The sequence below is a fragment of the Salmo salar genome, chromosome 03 (genome assembly GCF_965601325.2).
Source record: "Salmo salar chromosome 03, fSalSal1, whole genome shotgun sequence".
Taxonomy (NCBI): domain Eukaryota; kingdom Metazoa; phylum Chordata; class Actinopteri; order Salmoniformes; family Salmonidae; genus Salmo; species Salmo salar.
This window is the reverse complement of record NC_138293.1, coordinates 21,042,227-21,069,017: the sequence shown is the minus strand read 5'-3', so window position 1 is coordinate 21,069,017 and position 26,791 is coordinate 21,042,227. Positions and strand designations below refer to the sequence as shown.

The following is a 26,791-nucleotide window of genomic DNA, read 5'->3' as shown; positions in this document are numbered from 1 at the left end:
TCCAAAACCTGCTAAATGTACCTGGACGTGCGTATCTTCTTCAGCTTCTACACGTGGGACACCTGCAATTGCTAACGTGTACTATGAGAGATGCAGTATGTATCCAGCAATTCAATGGAGCATGTCACTAGCAATCTATAGACTGAAGGGGAATCTAGAGTGTCAAATAGCAGTTTGTATCACTCTTTACAATCATTTACAAAAAGACTTAGAAATCTATTTCAAATTACAAAAAATAAAATGACAGTAAGGATCTTTAAAAAGAACTTGCAGTGTTTTGTGTTGGCGGTTGTCCTATCTGTCCCATGTAAAAATTAAAAATAAACTAATGGCCTTTATATGTCTCTGCAGGCACTTCAGCTGAAGATGGAGTGGTTTATCTAATCGTAGTAAATGTAGATGGAATCCCCTGAACGATCTTCTCCCACTATGAGAGTCCTCAATCCTTTAACACTGTGTTTTGTTTTTCATTGCTGATGCATGCAACCTCACCCACAACATCTCTCCAAGAGACATCAAACAGTACCATCATGTTGTTGCTAAAGCAGCAGCTGTCCCCAAATGCAGATTCATTCCCTTCCGGTGGAAGAAAAATCTGTGAACTCCCAGTAATGCCACTGACACAGTACCATGCCCCAACTTTTCGGCAATCCATTCCTAAACAATGCACACTCAAGTAGTCCTGAGCACATTTACTTAGGCTGGGCAAAGTGCTCCATCAACTGACGTTTAATGTCCCGAAAGCAACGATTGCTGGCAGTCTGTCCAAATACACAGACAGACAGACAGACAGAATACACCCCAGGGACTGTCTGGGAGAGGCAGGCCCTTCTACCGTTCCACTGTCTACAGGGCAATGGAGAATAGGTTCCACTTCAAACTTCAAAGGAACTTACATTTGACTCCCTGGAACTATTTCAGGCATCATTTCACCAAGTTCCCACATATTCTATGGCTATTTAATTCAATTAAATAGTCTAGTCTAGGAGTCACATGAGGTCTATGCTCCTCTATAGGACAAAGTTATTTTAACACACTTCTCAGGTGGTCTCAAAGTGGTATGAAATCCGACCTTTAATAAACGTTGTCTGTGTAGTCTTTGCAGTTAATATATACCTTCACATCGTCAACTTGATGACACCACCTCTGGAAATGCCCTCTCCCCTTGTGTAACTTCCTCTGTGGCCCCTAATGACTCAGGAGCCACTAGGGGCCCCTCAAATTAAACTCAGCGTGGATCCTACGTTTTTATCATGCATTTGCACATCTTTGTCAGGCTTTTCCAGTGGTTTAATATTAGACTGCGACCTTGGATTCTGTCCCCTTGAGATGACTCTGAGGAGGTTGAACATAGGCAATTACAGCTTACAGCACACTGAGACTCATCACATAAGAGATCACCTGTCAGTCTCTGGGGTGTTATGACAAAATCTTTGTTCCATATTAAACCTGGTTGCCCATTCAGTGTGCTATGCAGTGGAATACCATGTTTGAATCATGCTCTGCCCACACAGTGTACATCAATGCAGGCACAGATGGTGGATCATCAATGCCCACCTCAGTCACAGATATCAGCCCGATCTGGCACACATGACAAGAGGTACAAATCAAACATGAAAACACTTGGAGAAGAAGCCATGTTCCCCCGCTTTGATAATGGAGTCTGGATGAATGCGTTTGTCAAGCACTTCCGGGTACAGTTTTCATTATTTTCTACAGCAATGTAAATACAATTTGCCTACAATCAAGATAAGCAAAGAAGACCCCTTGGGTCATGTTCATAAGGGACTAAACAGAAGAAAACAGACTGAAAAAATAACAAATTGTTTTTTGTTTTCTGTTGTAAAATGTTTTAAAACGTTTTTCATTACGTGCTGTAATGAACACAACCCTCATAACAAATAAAATAGAATTGAACACAACCCTGTTAGGGACATGAATGCTGCATAAGCTCAGGGTCTATATTGGTCCCTATAAAAGCACTCTTGAGAGCAAGGACATCCTGGCCCTTTAGACCAAATGGAAACTTTCCTCCCAAGTTTTTCACTTCTTTACCCTTAAGTCCCCTGTAACTTTGACCACATCAATATTTCACACAAGTGACAAACTTACAAGAGGCTTTGGGGCATATGCCAAGGAAAAGGAAGGGAAAGAGGAAAGGATGCAAATGGAAGACAATCAAACAGCAAAGGGTTTGATAGCGCCAGACGGTTAGTGTGGTGAAGCCATAGACATTAAAACCAGAAGATAGTAGCGCTGACGTCATCCACGTATTCCTATGGAAATGTCCCGATGGCACATGAAGCTGGAAGTATTTGAATTTGAAGCACGCCATATTGCTGATTGGGGCTGAATGGCACCAAAGTATCGCTAAGGATCATAGTGAAAGTGGCCGTAACTAGCAAAGGATCATGGTTGATGTAGTCGTTTTCATCCTGCCTGAACCACGGTGCGTTGTTTAAGGCACTCCCGAGTGCGGATAGAGTGTTCACACCAGTCCAAGCCAACCGAACTAAGGGGGTAAACGCAGCTGAGTTCAGTACAACCGCACCAAACCATTTTGGTGTGAAAGCCCCCTAAGTGTCCATTCAACTATATTCACCCCAACTCTACTCTCTTTCAAACTGCGTCTACCCTGTAGGCTGATATACAGAAAAAAGGGTTCTTCGACTGTCCCCGTAGTAGAATCTTTTTTGGTTCGAGGTACAACCCTTTTTGGTTCCAGGTAGAACCCTTTAGGGGTTAATGTTGAACCCTCTGTGTAAAGGGTTCTACATGGACCCTAAATGGGTTCTACCTGGAACCAAAAGGGCTCTACCTGGAACCATAAAGGGTTCTTCAAAGGGTTCTCCTACGGGGGGCTAAGAGTATAGCCCAAAAATACAAATTGGCCACATGAGAATCTCTGGTATTTTAACAGAATTCTTAAGCTATTGTTGCACATTTTGATCTTGACTAGGGTGGCAAAATTGCTGGGACCGGGGCTGCAAAGCGTGCTGTGTCACACACCTAAAATAACATTGCGGGACTGCGGGTGGGTTTGGGACCAGTTCTTGCGGGAGCAGGTGGGAGTCGGACACGAAGTCGGCAGGAGCGGGCGGGCCTGGTCTGAAAAGCAGCGAGAGTGGGTGGGAACGGGATGAAGAAAACAGTCCTGCGCAGAACTCTACATGGACGTACTCACACTTACACGCATTGACGTACTCATACACACACAAACAACCCTCTCAGTCTCAACATACATCGTGTGACACGGGAGGCATCTGCCCAACATACAACCACATACAACCACTCTTGAATCACAAATGCCAGCTCTATCTACTCCTCAGGGCATTGACTTTCAATACAATGTGTGATTGCATTGCACTTTCCAGTCACCAATCTTTTTCACACACACAACCTCTCACCATTAGCCACTGAAAGCCTTTCACATCTTTAACCACTAACACTGCACGGTGTGGAGAGCAGTCAGCCACTTTACACACACACAGCAAATACTGTGTGACACACCACTCATCACGTCAACACTGTGCCTGTCCTTCCTTGAGCCTCTGGGTCACTCAGGGAAAAGACTAGATAGATACAGATGAAGTCGGAAGTTTACATACACCTTAGCCAAATACATTTAAACTCAGTTTTTCACAATTCCTGACATTTAATCCTCGTAAAAATTCCCTGTCTTAGGTCAGTTAGGATCACCACTTTATTTTAAGAATGTGAAATGTCAGAATAATAGTTGAGAGAATTATTTATTTCAGCTTTTATTTCTTTCATCACATTCCCAGTGGGTCAGAAGTTTACATACGCTCAATTAGTATTAGGTAGCATTGCCTTTAAATTGTTTAACTTGGGTCAAACGTTTCGGGTAGCCTTCCACAAGCTTCCCACAATAAGTTGGGTGAATTTTGGCCCATTTCTTCTGACAGAGCTGGTGTAACTGAGTCAGGTTTATAGGCCTCCTTGCTCGCACATGCTGTTCTATAGGATTGAGGTCAGGGCTTTGTGATGGCCACTCTAATACCTTGACTTTGTTGTCCTTAAGACATTTTGCCACAACTTTGGAAATATGCTTGGTGTCATTGTCCATTTGGAAGACCCATTTGCAACCATTCCTGACTGATGTCTTGAGATGTTGCTTCATTTGGAAGACCCATTTGGAAGACCCATTTGCGACCATTCCTGACTGATGTCTTGAGATGTTGCTTCAATATATCCACATAATTTTCCTACCTCATGATGCCATCTATTTTGTGAAGTGCACCAGTCTCTCCTGCAGCAAAGCATCCCCACAACATGATGCTGCCACCCCTGTGCTTCATGGTTGGAATGGTGTTCTTTGGCTTGCAAGCCTCCCCCTTTTTCCTCCAAACATAACGATGGTCATTATGGCCAAACAGTTCTATTTTTGTTTCATCAGACCAGAGAACATTTCTCCAAAAAGTACGATCTTTGTCCCCATGTGCCGTTGCAAACCGTAGTCTGGCTTTTTTATGGCGGTTTTGGAGCAGTGGCTTATTCCTTGCTGAGCAGCCTTCAGGTTATGTTGATATAGGACTCGTTTTACTGTGGATATAGATACTTTTGTACCTGTTTCCTCCAGCATCTTCACAAGGTCCTTTGCTGTTGTTCTGGGATTGATTTGCACTTTTATGCACCAAAGTACGTCATCTCTAGGAGACAGAACGCATCTCTTTCCTGAGTGATATGACGGCTGTGTGGTCCCATGGTGTTTATACTTGCGTACTATTGTTTGTACAGATGAACGTGGTACTTTCAGGAGTTTGGAAATTGCTCCCAAGGATGAACCAGACTTGTGGAGGTTTACAATTTTTTTTCTGAGGTCTTGGCTGATTTCTTTTCATTTTCCCATGATTTCAAGCAAAGAGGCACTGAGTTTGAAGGTAGGCCTTGAAATACATCCACAGGTACACCTCCAATTGACTTAAATTACGTCAATTAGCCTATCAGAAGCTTCTAAAGCCATGACATCATTTTCTGGAATTTTCCAAGCTGTTTAAAGGCACAGTCAACTTAGTGTTCGTAAACTTCTGACCCACTGGAATTGTGATGCAGTGAATGATAAGTGAAATCATTTATCTGTAAACAATTGTTGGAAAAATGAGTTGTGTCATGCACAAAGTAGATGTCCTAACCGACTTGCCAAAACTATAGTTTGTTAACAAGAAATTTGGGGAGTGGTTGAAAAACGAGTTTTAATGACTCCAACCTAAGTGTATGTAAACTTCCGACTTCAACTGTAGATAGATAGATAGATATATATAGATATAACTATTATAGTGCTAATATAGCTGTTGAAATAAGTAGAAAGAATAAGAGAAAGAAGGTAAACGTATGTCCGTAGTGTGAGCTCCAACTCCAGGGTTAACACTATGCAATTAACAGCATGTCCTCCAGCAACTTCCCCAGCACCTCTCTGGAGGCCAGGTAATTGGTCACCCCGAAATAGGAGGAAAACATCACAAAGGAAGGACAGGAAAAATGAGGTGATTCATTTGCAGGAGGAGGAGGTCGATGGCGACGTAGTTCACGGGTCGTCGGCGGAATAACTTTTTCCTTATTCCCTCGGCCTTCGCCCGCCGCGCTGGCCTCGCTCTGTGATTGCCTTGGTGTTCACCTCGTAACCGGCGGAGGGAGGTCAGCAATTGAAAGGAGCTGCCGTGGCATTGTGGAGGCTTGGCAGCATGCATAGCTTAATTAGAGGAATGCATGAGAGACCCAAGGACCCCGACTCTCTGCCAAACATCTCCACAACTTCTCCCCTGTGGATAGAGAACATTCCCAGAACGTTCCCCCAGGACAGTCAGGACCAAGCTAGTGCTCAGACACGGTAAGGTCAAGGGGAACGCTTGAAGAGACTGTTGTGTGACTCTGGTTTGGTTATGGATGGAGTGCAAATAGCTGTTTATGTCTATGTGTTATGTGTCAGGCCTCTGGTGTCATAGAGGTCAATGGGAATACCTGGGTTGGGTAAAGGTAAGCACACAAACAGTTGCTGTGAAAGCAATGTGGTATTGCACCATATCTTTTTTTGAAAGTAGTCCATAATAAAACCAAAATCTATCTATATTTTGAATCCCATTACAGTATGAAACCCTTGAGATGCATCATCTAATGTTCAAGATGTCTTGTACATGAAACAGGCAAACATCAAAAACATAATCTATAGTCCAATTCTAACCTTTAACCCCTTCTGAACCTCTGTAGCATCAACAAGATAGACAGCTGACAGAAGGTGATCTTGTATTTCTTATTTATTTGTTGTTCAGGAAAAACACCTTTAGCAGGGCTTAACCACAGGGGTCATAGAGACCCAGGTCGGTCTGCCTTCCTAGTGGCCAATTCACTTCCCAAACCCACCAACAGGAGGTCATGTCCCCTCTACAAAAGCTGTCACACTTCCCGTTCACACCTGAGACTCAGACACATTCAAGCAGGCACAAGCACAGTCATGCATGTGCACACACACACACACGCACACACACACACACACACACACACACACACACACACACACACACACACACACACACACACACACACACGGTTGAGTTCTAATATAATCATCTTCTGATGATGGAGCATCTGCTCTCTAAATAAAGGTAGACGTGGGTTTGAATTGATGTTGTCTTGTCCTTGATTTCTCAAAGATCATCTCCTATGTTTAGATAGATAAGAACTAAATTTAGTCTCCTATATTTGTACTATCTTGATAGCTGATATTTAGATTCATTACCACCTTTATTTTTAGAACATCTTAGCGTTTTTAGTTGTAAATGACTCATACACATTGGAAATATATTTTATTTCCTCATGCACAGTGTGTGCATATAAATTATTTTACAAAAGTTGCCCTCAGGCAGTTTCGTCAAAGCAGCGAGCCGTTACACTACATCCTTTAAAACAACTGACCTCACTAAAGAACAGACTCTGGTGTACTGCACCAATCAGACTCACTGTATTCCCTCCAACTGTCAGGAGCAACCGAATAATAAACCATTACAAATAACTAATTAGCAGTCGTTTCAAATGAAAGTCAATGCAGGTCACACACACTCACACAGCAAGCCCTCATAACCTTGCACTGCATTCAGATACGAGAGTGTGAGTGTGCTGTGGATGACATCGAAAACAGAGCGGGGAAGAGATGGAGTCAGATACACCAGCCATAGCGTCTAATAATTACAAATCTGTACCTCTGTGGTGTTAATTAGGGGCCCAAACCCTTCCATGATGCCCCAGGAATAATGCATGATGAGCGGGGGAAGGGGACAGGGCGACCAGGGCCAGATCCTGAGGAGTGAGGAGGGACGGTGCGCTAGCTGTCAGTTTGAGGGGCTGAGATGCTCTTTGGTTTCCCTGCATCCCACGCATCCCAATGACAGAGGGGAGAGAGGAGTTCTTCCCCAGAGTCTCTGCACTAATGAAGATGTGACAGTCATAGTCCGTGACTAGTAGTAAGAGGGAGGAGAAGGAAGAGAGAAGGCTTGTGGAATGTAAAAGAGAATAGATGGAGGTAAGAGAGCGAGTGATTGAGAAAGAGAAAAGTGAGTGGCGAGGAAGACTGAAAGGAAATGCATGAGAGATGGCCTTTCAGAAGTGCTGCAAGTTCTTCTGATGTAACAGTTACCTCTATTTTATTAAAGCAGTCCTAGACACACACACAAATACACACATAACTACACACACAACTACACTCACAACTGCACTCACAACTGCACTCACAACTGCACTCACAACTGCACTCACAACTGCACTCACAACTGCACTCACAACTGCACTCATAACAAAAGGGCCATGACTAAGTGTGTCTAAAAACATACCAATGAATCATCTTCTTCCTCTATCATAATACGCCGAATGCCGGTATGTTGTTTGTTGACAACAATTGGAGGAGACACATCACAGTGGAGACACACTTCATAAACATCAATCCCAGAACCCTCCCTGTTCTATGTCGCTGGTCTTCAGACAGTCTTGTTGCTATGAACTAACCTATCCATTTCAAAACATAAAGGTGAGAAAAACTTTTTGGGGGGGGGTTCAGAGAGTAGGACTCACCAGAGAGCTGGTGTAAGAGGGGTCAGAGGTATCGTCCTGAAGGTAGCGCGAAAGTCCGAAGTCGGACACCTTGCAGACCAGGTTGCTGTTGACCAGGATGTTGCGGGCAGCCAGGTCTCTATGGACGTAGTTCATCTCAGAGAGGTACTTCATGCCCGCCGAGATGCCCCTCATCATGCCCACCAGCTGGATTACTGTAAACTGACCGTCGTTTTGCTGCAGGAGACATGGATAGAGGTAGAGGGGGATTATTAGCGCCATGAAATTAAACTTGTCATCTGCAGGCTTTCAGCTGAGATGTCGACAATAAACAAGCAATACTTCAATGAATTCTACACTATTTCAAAGTATTAGGCATGAAGATGTTCAGACCGGACACGGTTCTATTTGATTGCATGGTTCTACATGATTGAAATGCAATTGATTTAAAAACTGCAACAACATGACACTAACACAAGCACATTTTGCATGCTATGCTACAGATGTTGTGTGAGTGTCAGATTGTATAGAGACCATGCCTAGCCAACACTGTTCTGACACAAAGAGGCTGTGTTGCAAATTCCTTCCATGTCCTCTGGGATCTCATTCCCAGATTAGAAAAACCTACGGACGCATCCGTGTCACCACAGTCAGGAAGTAAGGGCACACTTTTGTACAAGATCTGCCGTCACACCTACAGTACGTACAATATTCCATACACACAGGGTGTGACAAACAGCCTAACCTGCTCCCTATCTATCTCTGTGCGACCCATTTGTCCTACACAGCAAACTAGTTGTTCTGAGTCTGTGATGGAATCGTCAAGCCTTTACACTTAAAGTGATTTGATCTTTAGATTTTTACTTTCACGCTGCACTCTTAGAAAAAAGGTGCTATCTAGAACCGAAAAGGGTTCTTCGGCAGTCCCCATAGGAGAACCCTTTGAATAACCCTTTTTGGTTCCAGGTAGAACCCTTTTGGGTTCAATGTAGAACCCTTTCCTCAGAGGCTTCTACATGGAACACAAAAGGGTTCTACCTGGAACCAAAAAAGGTTCTACCTGGAAGCAAAAAGGGTTATCCTATGGGGACAGCTGAAGAACCTGTTTGGAACCCTTTTTTTCGAAGAGTGTATCACACTATCGACGCAGTCCCCGACAGCCCTTGTATTGCATATCATTTACTATTTTACATCAAAAGGAGGGGGACGGAATTCATTTTGATTCCCAAATTGGATTATTCAAACGTGATCCTAACAAAACGAGTGGTTAGAGGATGTTTCTAGTGAAAATTGCACATCGTACATCACTGTTGGCAACACTCACACATGGGGGAGCTCTCTCTCACTCTATGCCCCCAACCCCTTCCTAGTTCCTCCCTGTGTCTCCAATGCTCAGAGGAGCTTTGACACACACTAACAAATAAGAGGGTAGGGTAAGATCGATGGGAACATAAGACGGATGTGGCGGCTAGCAAAGCCAACTTCAAAGGGTCCCTTTAAACCAGCATTAGAACAAAGTAGAGTAGAAAACCAATCCATGAGATGGAGGGAGGGAAGGAAGAAGGGAAGGAGAGAAAAAAATAAGGGTTGAATATTGATTAAGCTGTACACTCGCTCGTTCCGTCCAAGCTACAAAAGAGCGAGGGGATAGTCCATTAAGAGCTTGGGGCATAAGTGGAGAAATTAAACGAGGAGGACATAAGTTGGCTATTTCAGGAAGTCTTTGATGAGGGGAGGATGGAATTGGGTTCAGTACATTTTCAAATCTATGATGAGTGTGCTCTGTAAGCCTAAACCCTGTTGCGGGCTGACAAATGTACATTACATTTCCTATATATCATCAGCTGTAACTCATATTGGTTTTATCAAGCCACAAACATGCTGCAATGAACCAGTGCAGTCTTAGTGCAACATACACTGAGTATACCAAAAATTAGGAACACATTCCTAATATTGAGTTGCAAACCCCCCCCCCCCCCCTAGTCAGTTGTACAACTGAATACATTCAACTGAAATGTGTCTTACGCATTTAACCCAACCCCTCTGAGGTGCGGGGGGCTGCCTTAATCAACATCCACGTCTTCGGCGCCCAGGGAACAGCGGGGTTAACTGCCTTGCTCAGGGGCAGAACAGATTTTTACCTTGTCAGCTCTGGGATTCGATCCAGCAACCTTTTGGTTACTGGCCCAACACTCTAATGCTTCCCACAGTTGTGTCAAGATGGCTGGATGTCCTTTGGGTGGTGGACCATTCTTGATACACACGGGAAGGGAGACTGCTGAGTGTCAAAAACCCAGCAGTGTTGTAGTTCTTGACACAAACCAGTGCGCCTGGCATCTACTACCAAACCCCGTTTGTCTTGCCCATTCACCCTCTGAACAGCACACATTCAAAATCCATGTCTATATTGTATCAAGGCTTAAAAATCCTTAGTCTCCTCCCCTTCATCTACCCTGATTGAAGTGGATTTAACAAGTGACATCAATAAGGGATCATAGCTTTCACCTGGATTCACCTGGTCAGTCTGTCATGGAAAGATGTTTTGTATACTCAGTGTATATCATCATACTGTATAATACATATTATGTGAACAGAAAAAACATGTAAATAAACTATTACCACAGTAACATTTACTATAAGAAACTATAAAAAAGAGGTGGTAAGCAGTGTTTATAAATTATTAATAAGGCATAGTGGAGTGAACACCATCCATATTCCTGGGTCTATACTCATTAAGTGTTTTAGATTGGGAGTGCTGATCTAGGAGCAGTTTAGCCTTTTAAATCATGTTGAATAAGATTACATGGGACAGGGGGACCAGCTGATCCTTGAGCAGCTCTCATAATCTAAGGCACTTGATACACACACGTTCTATAACTCACCCTCAGGAAGGAATCGAGGGCCCCGTTCTCCATAAACTCTGTGACGATCATGACTGGCCGACTCTTGGTGACCACACCCTCCAGTCTGATGATGTTGGGGTGGTCGAACTGTCCCATGATTGACGCCTCGGATAGGAAGTCCCGCCTCTGCTTCTCCACGTATCCTGCCTTCAGGGTCTTGATGGCCACGTAGATCTCCCTCTTGCCTGGCAGCTTCAGACGTCCCTTGTACACCTCACCAAACTCACCTGAGGGAGGGAGAGGTGTGGTGTGTGGTTATAGGGCTAGATCAACAGTCTAGAGAGATCAAGTCAATATTAGACCTTGAGATTTCAGTAAATATAAATCCATTTGATCGCGCTAGTGCAACACCTCGAATCTGGCTCGAGAGGACCAGGGACCCTATATGACCAGGGACCCTATACAACATGTATGTTGGACCAGAGTTAACAAGCAGAAGATAGTTACACCTTTGTGTTTTCAATAATCAAAAGTAATTGTCTCATTTGTGATCAACAGTGGGGCTATCTTGTTGAACAGCAGCTCAGAATCTGGGGAGGGCATTCATGAATAGAAACTAAAAGAAGAACAACACAACAAATTCACAGTAAATATCTACTATTTCCATTCCTTGATAAACTCATCATCCTCTAGGCATCCTGCGGTGATCCCATACCACCGAATAAACAAAAAACGGAAATCTGTAATTAGCAAACCCCCATTCCTCTATCCTTTCCTTCATCCCACTCCTCCATCTCCTCCCCCTATCCTTTCTCGTTTCCTCTCGCCTATCATGCAGTGTGTCTCAGCCAGACCACCGGAGGCTACTCCAGTCCTTGTCTCACTAGCCTGCTGTTATTTTACTCTTTGTATGAATCTACACCAATGAGCATGTCCCCATACAGTCAAGAAGGTCTGGCCTGGCCCATCGAGGGAGGGCATGTCCCCAGAGAGAGAGAGGAAGAGAGTTAGGAAGGGAGAGAGGGAGGGAGAGAGGGAGGCAGGTGGGAGGAGAGAGAAAGAAATAGAGATAGGGAGATAGACAAAGTGAAAAAGAGAGAGAGAGCTTGGTACAGGGATTGGGATGCTATAGGCTAAAGATATTTCTGCCACCCACCAACCTGCCCACGCACAAAGAAACACACATCCATCCACATTTACCTGCGCCGATTACTTCTTCGATCTTGACGGTGGAAACGTCGATCTCCTTGGCGAACTCCCGAACGGCCTCGTTGGGGTCCTCATAAGTGAAGGGGTCGATGTAGATCTTCATCCCCGGAGAGCCTGAGAAGTGGGTCGGGCAGCCCATTGGGGAGGGGCAATTAGACATGTCGGCTCTCAGGGAGAGCTCTAGAACCAATCAGAGTGGATATGAACAATCAGGAAGAGTGTAGAATTTTTTGTGTTTTTGGTGGTGAAATGGGCTGTGGGTGGACATTGAATTCACATATCCATGTACTATGTACAGTGGGGGGAAAAAGTATTTGATCCCCTTCTGATTTTGTACGTTTTCCCACTGACAAAGAAAGGATCAGTCTATAATTTTAATGGTAGGTTTATTTGAACAGTGAGAGACAGAATAACAACAAAAATATCCAGAAAAACGCATGTCAGAAATGTTATAAATTGATTTGCATTTTAATGAAAGAAATAAGTATTTGACCCCCTCTCAATCAGAAAGATTTCTGGCTCCCAGGTGTCTTTTATACAGGTAACGAGCTGAGATTAGGAGCACACTCTTAAAGGGAGTGCTCCTAATCGCAGCTTGCTACCTGTAAAAATGACACCTGTCCACAGAAGCAATCAATCAATCAGATTCCAAACTCTCCACCATGGCCAAGACCAAAGAGCTCTCCAAGGATGTCAGGGACAAGATTGTAGACCTACACAAGGCTGGAATGGGCTACAAGACCATCGCCAAGCAGCTTGGTGAGAAGGTGACAACATTTGGTGCGATTATTCGCAAATGGAAGAAACACAAAAGAACTGTCAATATCCCTCGGCCATGGGCTCCATGCAAGATCTCACCTCGTGGAGTTGCAATGATCAGGAGAACGGTGAGGAATCATCCCAGAACTACACGGGAGGATCTTGTCAATGATCTCAAGGCAGCTGGGACCATAGTCACCAAGAAAACAATTGGTAACACACTACGCCGTGAAGGACTGAAATCCTGCAGCGCTCGCAAGGTCCCCCTGCTCAAGAATACATATACATGACCGTCTGAAGTTTGCCAATGAACATCTGAATGACTCAGAGGACAACTGGGTGAAAGTGTTGTGGTCAGATAAGACCAAAATGGAGCTCTCTGACATCAACTCAACTCGCCGTGTTTGGAGGAGGAGGAATGCTGCCTATGACCCCATCTCCACCGTCAAACATGGAGGTAGAAACATTATGCTTTGGGGGTGTTTTTCTGCTAAGGGGACAGGACAACTTCACAGCATCAAAGGGACGATGGACGGGGCCATGTACCTTCAAATCTAGGGTGAGAACCTCTTTCCCTCAGCCAGGGCATTGAAAATGGGTCGTGACTGAGTATTCCAGCATGACAATGACCCAAAACACACGGCCAAGGCAACAAAGGAGTGGCTCAAGAAGAAGCACATTAAGGTCCTGGATTGGCCTAGCCAGTCTCCAGACCTTAATCCCATAAAAAATCTGTGGAGGGAGCAGAAGGTTTGAGTTGCCAAACGTCAGCCTCGAAACCTTAATGACTTGGAGAAGATCTGCAAAGAGGAGTGGGACAAAATCCCTCCTGAGATGTGTGCAAACCTGGTGGCCAACTACAATAAACGTCTGACCTCTATGATTGCCAACAAGGGTTTTGCCACCAAGTACTAAGTCATGTTTTGCAGAGGGGTCAAATACTTATTTCCCTCATTAAAATGCTAATCATTTTATAACATTTTTGACATGCGTTTTTCTGGATTTTTGTTGTTGTTATTCTGTCTCTCACTGTTCAAATAAACCTACTATTAAAATTATAGACTGATCATTTCTTTGTAAGTGGGCAAACGTACAAAATCAGCAGGGGATCAAATACTTTCCCCCCCCACTGTATGTAACAGCATATGCAATGAAAAAGGTAGCTGTGCTGTAATACAACCTCTCAAAAGGTATCTATGCATTAGAATGATGTTTCCATCAGGGATTAGAAGCGGTTCAGGGAACAGAACTAAAATACAGAAAATATTTTTTCAATGAAAGTGATCCATACTATTCCGGAACAGAACCATTATTTTAAAAGCATGGGAGCCGGTTAATAACATAATTTTATGTTCAAGGCATTTTTTCTAGTTGAACAAAAAAAAACGCAACAAAGCACCTATGAAAAGCCCTCACTCTGTCACTCAGAAACGTATTCCAGTGTCCGCCTGCAAACTGAAAATCTTTGCTACTGTACTGACGTTACCATAGCCTACTGTACTGACGTTACCATAGGCTACTGTACTGACGTTACCATAGGCTACTGTACTGACGTTACCATAGCCTACTGTACTGACGTTACCATAGGCTGCTGTACTGACGTTACCGTAGGCTACCGTACTGACGTTACCATAGGCTACCGTACTGACGTTACCATAGGCTACTGTACTGAGGTTACCGTAGGCTACTGTACTGACATTATCGTAGGCTACTGTACTGACATTATCGTAGGCTACTGTACTGACGTTACCATAGTCTACTGTACTGACATTATCGTAGGCTACTGTACTGACGTTCCCATAGCCTACTGTACTGACGTTACACGCATGATTCAGAAGATAGGGAGAGAGATTTTTAATTAGCTAGAGAAGAATGGATAAACTTTTTCATTGCTAGCTAAGGATACTATAAACCTTGAAATTCACATAGGATTTATTAACTACAAAAAGGTAAGATGTGTTTTCATTCTGGTGCCGCTCTGCACACACAAGCTTGTTAGCTAGCGAGCTCAAAGGACATTCAAAGTTCCTCCATAGAAGTTGCTTCTCCTAGATATAATTCAAATAATTCAGATAATGCATGTCATAACAAGATGCCAGAGCTTCGAGCCTCCTTCTCAACCCTCTCCTGCTCTCTCCCCACCCGCATTATTTCAGTTGAATCTTGTGCCATAGGCTACATTTGTTTGTCCATCACGCATGTAAACAACTAGCCTGTCTGCTCTGTCTGCTCTGATTGGTGAAGTCATTTAATGAGCTAAATGTCAACAACTATTGATTTCACAAGTTAAGAAATAAACAGAAAGGAACAATATAAACCGGTAAACATTTTTAGTTTGAACCGGTTCAGAACTCTATTTTGCTGGTCGGAACATGGGACGAAATGAAAAAAATAGTGGTTCTGATTGGAAAAAATTATTTAGGTTCCAACCCCTGGTTTCCAGGACTCTGTCTTTGCGTGTAGGCGAACAAGCAAGCCTGTGTGAAAGGATTTGAATTATAGTAATGTACACAAGTCTATTAGGGCTCCTGTTTTCTCCCAGGAACAAGCACTCCTCCACAGCAGACACTAATAAAATAGTGTTTTGATGAATCCGTTTTATCCAACAGTAAACATCGAGAGCCAGGAGAAAGAGAGAGACAGAATGAGAGAGAGACGGAGAAACAGAAAGAGCTTTTTTCTTTCCTCTCTCACTCCCTTCCTCTCTGCCCTGTGATTTCAGAGGAACCAATTTCCCCACCATCTCTCCCCATAGATGCTCATAAACTGATAAAACCGCCTCGCTAACCAACGGCTCTAAGCGCCAGCGACAGATAGGTGAGTACAGTTCACTGTCTGGGGATGTCTGGGAATGGAGAAACACTTGTTTCTGAGGCAGATGAGATGGCTTGTGGGTAGTCAAAATCATATTCAACACGTGAATTGACAATATAGAATATACGCCTAAACTCGGAACCTATACATTATGTTATGCACTACATTTGACTAGAGCCGCATAGGGAAGTCATATACTAGGGCTCTGGTCAAAAGTGGTGCACTATATAGGGAATAGGGCGTCATGTGAGAGGCAACTACAGACAGATTCAAACATACATCCTATTACTTCAGAGAACGAATTCTCTCAATGACATTGATTAGCACTCTCAGACTGGTTTTGCAATGTGGCACCAGGGTTGAAATAAACCCATCGTCTCCTCACAAACCTCATTCATCTACATGACATGCAGCACCTAGGCTGAGCAGAGTCAAGTGGCGGATCAAGGTACCTTGTACCTTACATATAGCTCTTGAATGAAAGCTCTGTCTGGCTAGCACACTAATTACCTTGAAGCCTGTCTCTGTGGATGTAATTGCTGATTAGAGACTCCATGGAGACTGGATTACAGATAATCCATGAGAGGGTTTGGAGTTCTGCATTCTATAATGGCATTATGGACGTGTGTGCATGCATGTGACTGAAACGCAGCTCAGGAATCTCAGGCCTGGGAAACATAAGCAAATAGGCATGCACACACACACACACACACACACACACACACACACACACACACACACACACACACACACACACACACACACACACACACACACACACACACACACACACACACAAACTTGCATCCCATTGCCTTTTTCCATATTCCACAGACCCATGCCCACTTTCATGTATAATTTAAATAGCAAACAGTTTATCAGTTGTTTGTGCGGGCCAAAGCACATCCAAACCACCGGGTCTATTTTTACCCAGCTATAAAACAACAAAGTCCATTGGGTGAGGGAAAGAGGGGGTGGAGAGAGAGATCCCCTATAACCAATAGCTCATGGCACAGATTTGGCCCTGAAGTATACACACCTAAACTAATCTACTGTATAGATCCATGATGTGCGCATAGACACTCATACACGCTACAGGCAAAACATAGAAATGAATATTCTCCTCATTGCGAGTTAAGTTAATTAGCCAGCGTTTGATGTGAGAAAATAATTTATCAGACACACACTGCAAGTTATTAAGGCAGAAATCAGAGAGAGAAAAATACAAACATTCTGCAATCTGCAAATCTTAAGGGATTAACACGCCGCTGGCTTGGATCGTAAATTAAAATCTAAATCCAGCAAGCAATTAGATTCTTAGTGAAATATATGGTAGTTTGTTGAAGAATCTGTCTTTTCCGGGTTGTTTTTCCAATGACAGACATTTCTGTCAGAAGAGTCTGGGCCGTTGTCACCCAGTAACTATGTGAGATAGTGGACATACAATTGTCTATTCATGTACAAACCAGATGCTGGAGCACAAACCACAGCAGCTGAGACAACTCGTTTCTGGATAAAGGAAACGTGTGTGTGAGTGGTGTCTGTGTGTCTGTGTCTGTGTGTGTGTGTGTGTGTGTGTGTGTGTGTGTGTGTGTGTGTGTGTGTGTGTGTGTGTGTGTGTGTGTGTGTGTGTGTGTGTGTGTGTGTGTGTGTGTGTGTGTGTGTGTGTGTGTGCATGTGGGTGACATATGGACATTTCTGGATACATGTGTATGGATGTATGTGGGCATTTACTAAATATGAATTATGTGGGAGTGTGTGAATGTCAGTGAACGCGTGTTGATAAATGGTGACAGATGCTTGTGGTGTGTGTGTGTGTGTCTGCGTGCATGCATGTGTACATGTTCCTGCACATGTGTACATGTTCCTGCATAGGCCTACATATATGGAGGCAAGCAGATGTGTGTAGATCCATTAGTGTGTGTGTGTGTGTGTGTGTGTGTGTGTGTGTGTGTGTGTGTGTGTGTGTGTGTGTGTGTGTGTGTGTGTGTGTGTGTGTGTGTGTGTGTGTGTGTGTGTGTGTGTGTGTGTGTGTGTGTGCGTGCGTGTGCGTGTGTGTATGTGTGTGTGATGCCTTTGGAAGCGTGTGGGTGTGTGTGTGTGTAATGTTTATGGATGGCTGTTGATGTGCTTGTGACTATTTTCATGTCATCTGACCATAGCACCAGATCCAATCTAAGTGCCAATGCCGTTTGGCAAACTCCAGGCAGTGCTATGGTCCGATGACATGAAAATAGAGCTTATTAGCCACGCACACCAGTGGTGGGTTTGGTGTCAAAAAATGGAATCATATGCAGGAAAGTACCTCATACCTACTGTCAAATATGGTGATTGATCTTTGATGTTATGGGGCTATTTTGCTTCCACTGGTCCTGGGGCCCTTGATATGTTCAACGGCATCATGAACTATACCAAGCAGCAGGACATTTTAGCCAAAAAGCTGGTTACCTCTGCAGGAGGCTGAAACTTGGCCACAAGGGATCTTCCAGCAAGATAATAAACCCTAACACATCAAAATCCACAAATAAGTGGTTATTTGACCACAAAATCAACATTTTGCAATGGCCATCTCAGTCTCCAAACTCCATTGAAAACCTGTGGTGAGAAATTAGAGAACGGCCGAGCTGATATATCGGACCGATATTCGCTTTTTCTAGTCTATCGGTTATTGGACCTTCTCTATCGGCTTTGCCGATAGTCCCTTTACATAGCAAAAATGCTGCTATGCTATGCCAGCCACCACTCTGGCCGCCTGGCCATGAGCACTGCACAATGCTGAGGAATGTATAGCTGGGAAAATCAGCAACAAGCAGCAAGCTAGCTCATTCTCCAACAGAAAGGTGCAGATTGAGAAATGGATGAATTGACACAGTGACCAAAATCAAACTCCTGTTGCAAATATTAGTTTAGTTAATTCAATAATAATAAGGCTTGTGTCGACGTGCCAGGATATGCATGAAATAAGAAAGCTAGCTAGCTATGTGATCTGTTAGCAAATATTACAATAATTAGCTAACCTTTTCATCTGCAATGTTAGCTAGCTAGCTATATTAGCTACTATGCTAGCTTGCTGGCTAGATAAACATGGTGATAAGATATCAGATAGGAGCTAATAGCCAATGTAGCTAGCTAACATGAGCTGGTTATCATTTTGAACATCCACCATTTTCAGCAACGAAAAATCTGACTTGCGTTGTAACGTTAGCTATTTACTGGTGTGCCAATCTGACCAGCCGCAATCGTATCCGTAAATTGACAGTTGATAGTCGGGTTAGATGATTGTCCTAATAGGGAAAGAAGGAAGTGTTTTAAAATGCCCAAATAAAGTTTGGCAATAGGTTTAGCTACCTAAGAATCTTCCAGCATGTTTATGGACCAAGTAAACTGTAGATCAGCGTGCGTGTTTGTACGTTCTCACTTAAACTATGGGCAGATTAAACACTTAGACATAATGTGCATCGTTGTTTCATATTTTTCTACCCTCGCTCTCCTTGTTAGATAAGGGGGGCAGCAGGTAGCTTAGAGATTAAATCATTGGGCCAGTAACCGAAAGGTTGTTGGTTCAAATCCCAGCGCTGGTAAGACTGAAAAATCTGCCGATCTGCCCGACTGATCCCCGGGCGTGGATGTCGATTAAGGCAGCCCCCCTCACCTCTCTGATTCAGAGGGGTTAGGTTAAATGCAGAAGACACATTTCAGTTGAATGCATTTAGTTGTGTAACTGACTAGTCAATTTCCTTTTATTATGCGCATTTATGTCTTGGTAGCAAATGTCATCGCCATTGAGTGAGTTTTCATACGAGCAGTAAACTGCAGCAAGTGATATGAGCGATGGAGAGAGATGTGAAAGGGAGTGGAGTTACAGCCTCGCTCTATCCAATTGTAGCAGTAGGATCAAGTTGCAACCTGCCATTTCTTGACAGATAACTGAACTCGCCAATAGAACTGTTTCGAATTTTGTTCTGCATCTTGACAGCTGAAAAAAATACTAGTTCCATAAGCATCCGTGATCACAAATCATGACGTTACGTTGGACAGATTTGCATTGAATAGATGTTATTTTATATTCTCAAACTAACAGCAGTGCCGATAGGATGTCCTTCCATACAGGCGTGACATGCTGGAGTGATGCTTCCATGCAAATGTTGTTGATCATTAGGTCACTTTAATAATGCCACTTTAAGAATGTTTACATATCTCGCATTACTCATCTCATATACTGTATACTGTATCCTTCACTATCTATTCTTTACTATCTATTCCATCTTAGCGGCTCTGTCACTGCTCATCTATATATTTTATACTTATATATTCTCATCCCATTCCTTTACTAGATTGTGTGTACTATGTTTTGTTGTGGAATTTGTTAGATATTAGGTTTTGTTGTGGAATTTGTTAGATATTACCTGTTAGATACTGCTGCACTGTCAGATCTAGAAGCATAAGCATTTCGTTACACTCGCAATCTGCTAACCATGTGTATGTGACCAATAATATTTGATTTGATTTGATTAGGTCCCAAATGGAAGGCAAAAAGATTGCCATCTATACAGTAGCACCATAGTCTCCGAAACAAGCTCAATAACTCAATACAGGCACACACTCCTATTGAATATGCATTCACCTGTATTGTGTGTAGGCCTATACCATCTTAATTTACTCGGTTAATGAAGAGATTAACAGTTTAAATAAAATGTTATGTAGTTAGATTGGTAAAAACAGTAATTTATTGTTTGATTTTAAAATTGACGCATTAACGCATACATGGCTGACTCTGGGACATTTTGTCATAAAAATGTTAAAATGTAATGATATTGAATATTGACCTAAAATAACGTCCATCAGCCTCCTCGACCCCAAAAAATTCATATCGTTCATTCTCTAGTTTGAATTGTAGAGGACAGTCCATAAGCGCAGACAAAGGATATCAAGGATCTGGAAAGACTCTGTGTTCTCCACTCTCATAAAACATTTTAGAAAAAGGCTCAGTGTTGTTATCCTTGCAAGGGGAGGGAGCATGGAGTATTGAAAACAGAGGTGCCAATTTTGACACCTACCTTTTTGAGAGATTGTTTTATTACTTATTAAACAAAATCTCTTTCTCTGACAAATTTTGTTGGTATAAAATATAATTATACATTTTTTGGAGCACACAATATAGCTCTGTATTTGAATTATTTATTTTATAGTATTTTTTGGTTATCTTTATCAAGCGTGCCATTAATTTCAGTAAAATCCCTGAACTACCCCTTTATAGTTTTAGGTGTTGCATGTTCATTTCCCATTCAGTGCACAATTTGTGACTCCATTACCAACAGCCAGGGTAAAAAAAAACACTCCTTAAGCATTTCAACCAAGAAGAATCAAAGTGGAGTTGTTTCTTCCAAAGTGGGTAGTTTTCTACCAATGAGTAGTAATTACAAAACTGTCTGTCAAATCCTGAAGAGAAAAGATCGGACATAATCTATTCCTGAGCATTATTATTAGTTAGCGGGTGAGAGTGGAGGGGAAAACACAAGCTGAATAGGAACACTTATCACTGTTTTTCCCTCGCCTTCAAATTGCTTGATGATAAGCATGGTTAGCGCTGTTGCCGTCTCTCTAACATCTTATTTTATTTCTCCACTTATGTTAATGGATTTAAATCTCCATAAGATAGCCTCTGATACAACCAACTGCGAATGCCAACTCTTCTGAGGGTTTGACCGGGGGAGAAATGGCACACCGCATGTACAAGGCAAGCAGGTACAAGCTCTGCAAATCCATTAGAGATGCAAAAGACAATACAGACTCAAACTTGAATTGATGTTCGACAACTCAGACTCACGACTTACAGTATGTGGCAAGGACTACCAAAGAATACAAAGGAAAATCCATCTGTGTGGTGCTCACCAAAGCCTCCCTCCCAAACCAGCTTAAAACATTCTATGCTTGCTTTGAGGCAGACAATATCAAGCAGTCCAGGAAGACTCTCCCTGCTAAGGGCGACCAGGTGCTTTCGCTCTCCAAGGCTGATCTAAGGAAAACTCTCAAAAGAGTGAATACTCACAAAGCAGCCAGCCCAGATGGCATCCCTGGCCACATCCTCAGAATGTGTGCTGACCAGCTGGCAGGCATTTTCTCTGACATCTTCAACCGGTCCCTGTCCCTGTACCAGGCTGTAGTCCCCGCTTCAAAGAGACAACCATCGGCCCAGTGCCCAAGAAAAACAAGGTGACATGCCCAAATGACTATCGCCCGTCACACTCACCCCGGTCATCATGAAATGCTTGGAGAGGCTGGTCATGGCCCACATCAGGGCCAGCATGCCAGGCACACTGGATCACTCTAATTTGCCTACCGTTCCTACAGATCTACGGAAGATGACATTTCCAGAGCTATTCACACAGCTCTAACACATCTGGACAAGACGAACTCCTATGTGAGAATGCTGTTCACTGACTACAGTTTAGCGATCAACACTATTGCTTCCTCCAAGCTTGTCACCAAGCTCAGAGCCCTCTGCAACTGGAATCCTGGAGTTCTTGGTGGGCAGATCACAGGCTGTAAGGATTGACTCTTAACCCAGGGTCCCCCCAGGGGTGTGTCTTCAGCCCTCTGCTGTACTCCCTGTTCTCCCACGACTGCGTGGCTTTGCATGACATCAACTCGCCGACAACACCAATGTTGTAGGCCTGATAACCAACAGCGCCGAGTCAGCCTATAGGGAGGAGGTAATTGAACTGGCATTGTGGTGCCAGGACAACAGCCTCTCCCTCAACTTCAGCAAAACACAGGAGTTTGCTTGCCTAGCTTTAGGCAACTTTACAGTGTCAGTCAACCGCCAAAGAGTAATAGGACCCTGGCTCAATCATGGTTAGCTTACACAGCCCTGAGAGATGCATGTCAGTCAATGTTACTTAGAGCAGGAAAGGGATGACTTTTGACCTCTACGTCGGATCAGGAAGGGGTGTATTTTCCCTCAATGCTAGAACAGGTTGTTTTTGGACTCAGCATGATAGAACTGTGTGTGGTTCAATCACGGTTACAACTCTGAGAGGTGAGTGTCAAGCAATGTCATTTAGAAAGTGTAAAGGGATGTTTTAGCCCTCAATGTTCAATCAGAAGGGGTGTTTTTTTCCCCTCTATAGTAAAACGCGAAGGACATGGAAGGGTTGTTTTTGCCCTTAATGTGGCCTGTGAGTGATCGAACCAGGCTGAGTGTCAATCAAGGGTGTCAATCAAGGTTATTTAGAACGCTGAGGGATTGTTTTGCCCTAAATGATAGAACGTGATGGACAATTGATGTGTTTCGTCCTATTTAACTAGGCAAGTCAGTTAAGAACAAGTTCTTATTTACAATGGCGGCCTACCCCGGCCAAACCCTAACCGGGACGACGCTGGGCCAGTTGTACGCCCATAGGGCGGCGTACAGGGCCGGTTGTGATACAGCCTGGAATCTAACCAGGGTCTGTAGTATATGGTGCTGTGGTAGTGAACTTACCTCTTCCTGTGCTGTAATGCTGTAACTTGTCGCTGTACACTGCTTCCTTGGTGTACGCCCGTTTCCTGAACACAAATCAGAGATAGAGAAAGAAAAGTTTTATTTTGTGGAATTTTTTTTATAAAAAAATACAACTTTAGGATGAAAGGAGGAGTAAGGAGGAGTCATTAAATCTGTCTCGGAGTCTCACTAACCGAGGCCTGAAAGCGACCGGTCTGAAACTGAATCAGTTACTTAGGGTTAGAGTTAGCTGCAGCGACAAATGAAGTGTAATGAGAATGAGCTGGTTTTTAATTAGAGATGTGATAACATCTCTGTAGCTTTTCATCTGTCTTCCTAAACCTCTCCTCTGCTCCTACAGTCATCAAACACCCTGTCGTGTCTGATAGGGCGCTGTGCTACTAACTGGTAGCATACGGCACTACTGCAAATTCTAAATTCAACTTAAATGTTTCTGAAGAGAGAGGGGTGGGGGAAAGTAGCGTGGTGCTGTAACACTTTTGAGAATGAAATTGGTTTGAGTCAGTTAACTCAGGTCAACTCAGCGTGAACGCTTTGGTCCACATGTGAAATGGATGATTCATAGAGAAACGGAATCATAATACAGATATGGAACAGTTACAGAGCCTTCACAAAGTATTCACACCCCTTTACTTATTCCACATTTTGAATTGAAAATGGATTAAATAGATGTTTCTTCTCACTCATCTATACACAATACCCCATAATGACAAAGTAAAGACATGTTTTTAGAAAGGTTTGCACATTTATTGAAAATGAAACACAGAAATATTTAATTTACATAAGTAGTCACATCCCTGAGTCGAAACATGTTAGAATCTCCTTTGGCAGTGATTACAGCTGTGAGTCTATCTGGGTATGTGTCACGACATCCGCTGAAGTCGGGTCCTCTCCTTGTTCGGGCGGCGCTCGGCGGTGCCGGTCTTCTAGTCATCATCGATCCACTTTTCATTTTCCATGTGTTTTGTCTTGTTTTTCCTCACACACTGTTTCAATTCCCTCAATTACTTCTTGTGTATTTAACCCTCTGTTCCCCCCATGTCTTTGTGTGGGATTGTTTATTGTAGTGCTTGTGCACGTTCCCCGTGAGCGCACGACGGGTTATTTTTGTGCCCATTTATCTTGTTGTTCTGGATGCCGTTGGTTTTGCTTAATAAATCTCTGGTTATTTCCCAGTTCTGCTCTCCTGCGCCTGACTTCTCTGCCGCCAATTACGTACCCTGCTACAGAATCCCACACCCAACATATGGAGTCAGCAGGAGCAGGTACCCCTGGAATAGGGGTGGAGGAGCACGTCCGGGAGCATGTGGCGATGCTCCACCATCTCGGCGCCGCCATGGACCGCGTTGTCCAAACTATGGCCCGCTGGGAGAGACAAGGAGTTCCTCCAGCGCCTCCACCAGCACAACCAGGGTCTCCACTACTCGCCCCCCCCCTTCACCCGGTCCCAGTGGGATTCGTCTCGCCCTTCCCCGGGAGTATGACGGGACGGCTGCACGCTGCCAGGGTTTCCTGTTGCAGCTCGACCTCTACCTGGCAACCGTCCAGCCGGCTCCTTCAGGTCGTGAGAAGGTGGCCGCCCTCGTCTCGTGCCTCTCTGGGAAAGCCTTGGAGTGGGCCAACACTGTGTGGGGAGAAGGAGATTCGGCGCTGGATCATTTCGAGGATTTCATCCGCCGCTTCCGGGCAGTCAACGACCATCCAACCGAGGGTAGAACAGCGGGTGAATGTCTCTTCCATTTGAAGTAGGGGACGAGGAGCGCCCAGGAGTTTGCCATGGATTTTTGGACCCTGGCCGCCCGCGCGGGATGGAACGATAGGGCCCTGATCGACCACTATCGCTGCAGTTTTTGCGAGGACGTCTGTCGGGAGTTGGCCTGCAGGGACACCACCCTCACCCTCGACTAGCTGGTGGACCTGTCCATTCGGCTGGATAACCTGCTGGCCACCCACGGACATCCAGATCGGGATCTGTCGGTTCCATCCCCCAGCACCGCCGCCCATGGAGCTGGGAGGTGCTGTGCGTAGGGAGACTGGAGAAGGTTCCGGCTCATGCACAATCTGTGGCCGCAGTGGTCACACTGCCCGTCGGTGCCGGGTTGGTTCCTCTGGGGATCGAGGCAGCAGCCAGGGCACTCTGGAGTCATCCCAGGTGAGCCGGCACCCTTCTCACCCAGAGCCCTCTGTTGCACACATGTTTATGTATGTTTTTTTTCCTGAGTTTTCCCCGCATTCCCAGCATAAAGCGCTCGTCGATTCAGGCGCGGCTGGGAATTTTATAGACAGATCGTTCGCCCTTAGTTTAGGGATCCCCATTGTTACTGTGGCTGTGCCCTTCCCCGTTCACGCCTTAGATAGTCGACCATTAGGGTCAGGGTTGATTACGGAGGCCACCGCTCCTCCGGGTATGGTGACGCAGGGGGGTCATAAGGAGAGAATCAGTCTCTTCCTCACTGACTCTCCTGTGTTTTCCGGGGTGCTAGGCCTAACCTGGTTAGCTTGTCATGACCCCACTGTTTCTTGGCAATGGAGGGCTCTCACGGGGTGGTCGCGAGAGTGCTCGGGGAGGTGTTTAGGGGTTTCCGTTGGTGCTACTACGGTGGAAAGTCCAGACCAGGTCTCCACCGTGCGCATTGCCCCTGAATATGCCGATCTGGCTCTCGCCTTCTCTAAAAAGAACGGGGCGATTGTGCGATAAATCTCCTGGTAGACGCTGCACTTCCCAGGAGTCACGTGTATCCCCTCTCACAGGCGGAGATGGCGGCTATGGAATCATATGTCTCCAAATCCCTGCGTCAGGGGTACATTTGGTCCTCCACTTCACCCGCCTCCTCGAGTTTATTTTTTGTGAAGAAGAAGGAGGGAGGTCTGTGTCCGTGTATTGACTACTGAGGCCTAAATCAGATCACGGTGAGGTACAGTTACCCGCTACCTCTTATCGCCACGGCGATTGAGTCAATGCACGGGGCGTGCTTCTTCACCAAACTAGATCTCAGGAGTGCTTACAACCTGGTGCGTATCCGGGAGGGAGACTAGTGGAAGACAGCGTTCAGTACGACCTCAGGGCATTATGAGTACCTAGTCATGCCGTACGGGTTGATGAATGCTCCATCAGTCTTCCAAGCCTTTGTAGACGAGATTTTCAGGGACCTGCACTGGCAGGGTGTAGTGGTGTATATTGATGACATTCTGATATACTTCGCTACACGCGCCGAGCATGTGTCCCTGGTGTGCAGGGTGCTTGGTCGCCTGTTGGAGCATGACCTGTACATCAAGGCTGAGAAATGCCTGTTCTTCCAGCAGTCCGTCTCCTTCCTAGGGTAACACATTTCCACCTCGGGGGTGGAGATGGAGAGTGACCGCATTTCAGCCGTGCGTAATTGTTCGACTCCCACCATGGTAAAGGAAGTGCAGCGGTTCCTAGGGTTTGCCAATTACTACCGGAGGTATATCCGGGGTTTTGGTCAGGTAGCGGCTCCCATTACCATTACTGCTGAAGGGGGGCCCGGTACGTTTGCAGTGGTCGGCTGAGGCGGACAGGACTTTTGGTCACCTGAGGGATCTGTTTACCTCGGCTCCCGTGCTGGCCCATCCGGATCCCTCT

General features: G+C 44.6%; 1 protein-coding gene across 2 annotated transcripts in view; it reads right to left on the bottom strand.

Annotated features, from left to right (window-relative positions):
- The window catches only part of LOC106599529 (ephrin type-B receptor 1), a 341,747-nt gene that overhangs the window by 17,634 nt on the left and 297,322 nt on the right, over positions 1 to 26,791 (bottom strand). The window contains exons 9-12 of one of the 2 annotated variants that reach the window (XM_014190808.3): positions 23,167 to 23,231; positions 12,102 to 12,290; positions 10,941 to 11,188; positions 8,080 to 8,295 (exon numbers count right to left, since the gene is read on the bottom strand). In XM_014190808.3, coding sequence (XP_014046283.1) covers positions 8,080 to 8,295; positions 10,941 to 11,188; positions 12,102 to 12,290; positions 23,167 to 23,231 — 718 coding nt within the window. The remainder of the gene's footprint in view (positions 1 to 8,079; positions 8,296 to 10,940; positions 11,189 to 12,101; positions 12,291 to 23,166; positions 23,232 to 26,791) is intronic. The other variant, XM_014190811.3, reaches the window with a different exon arrangement.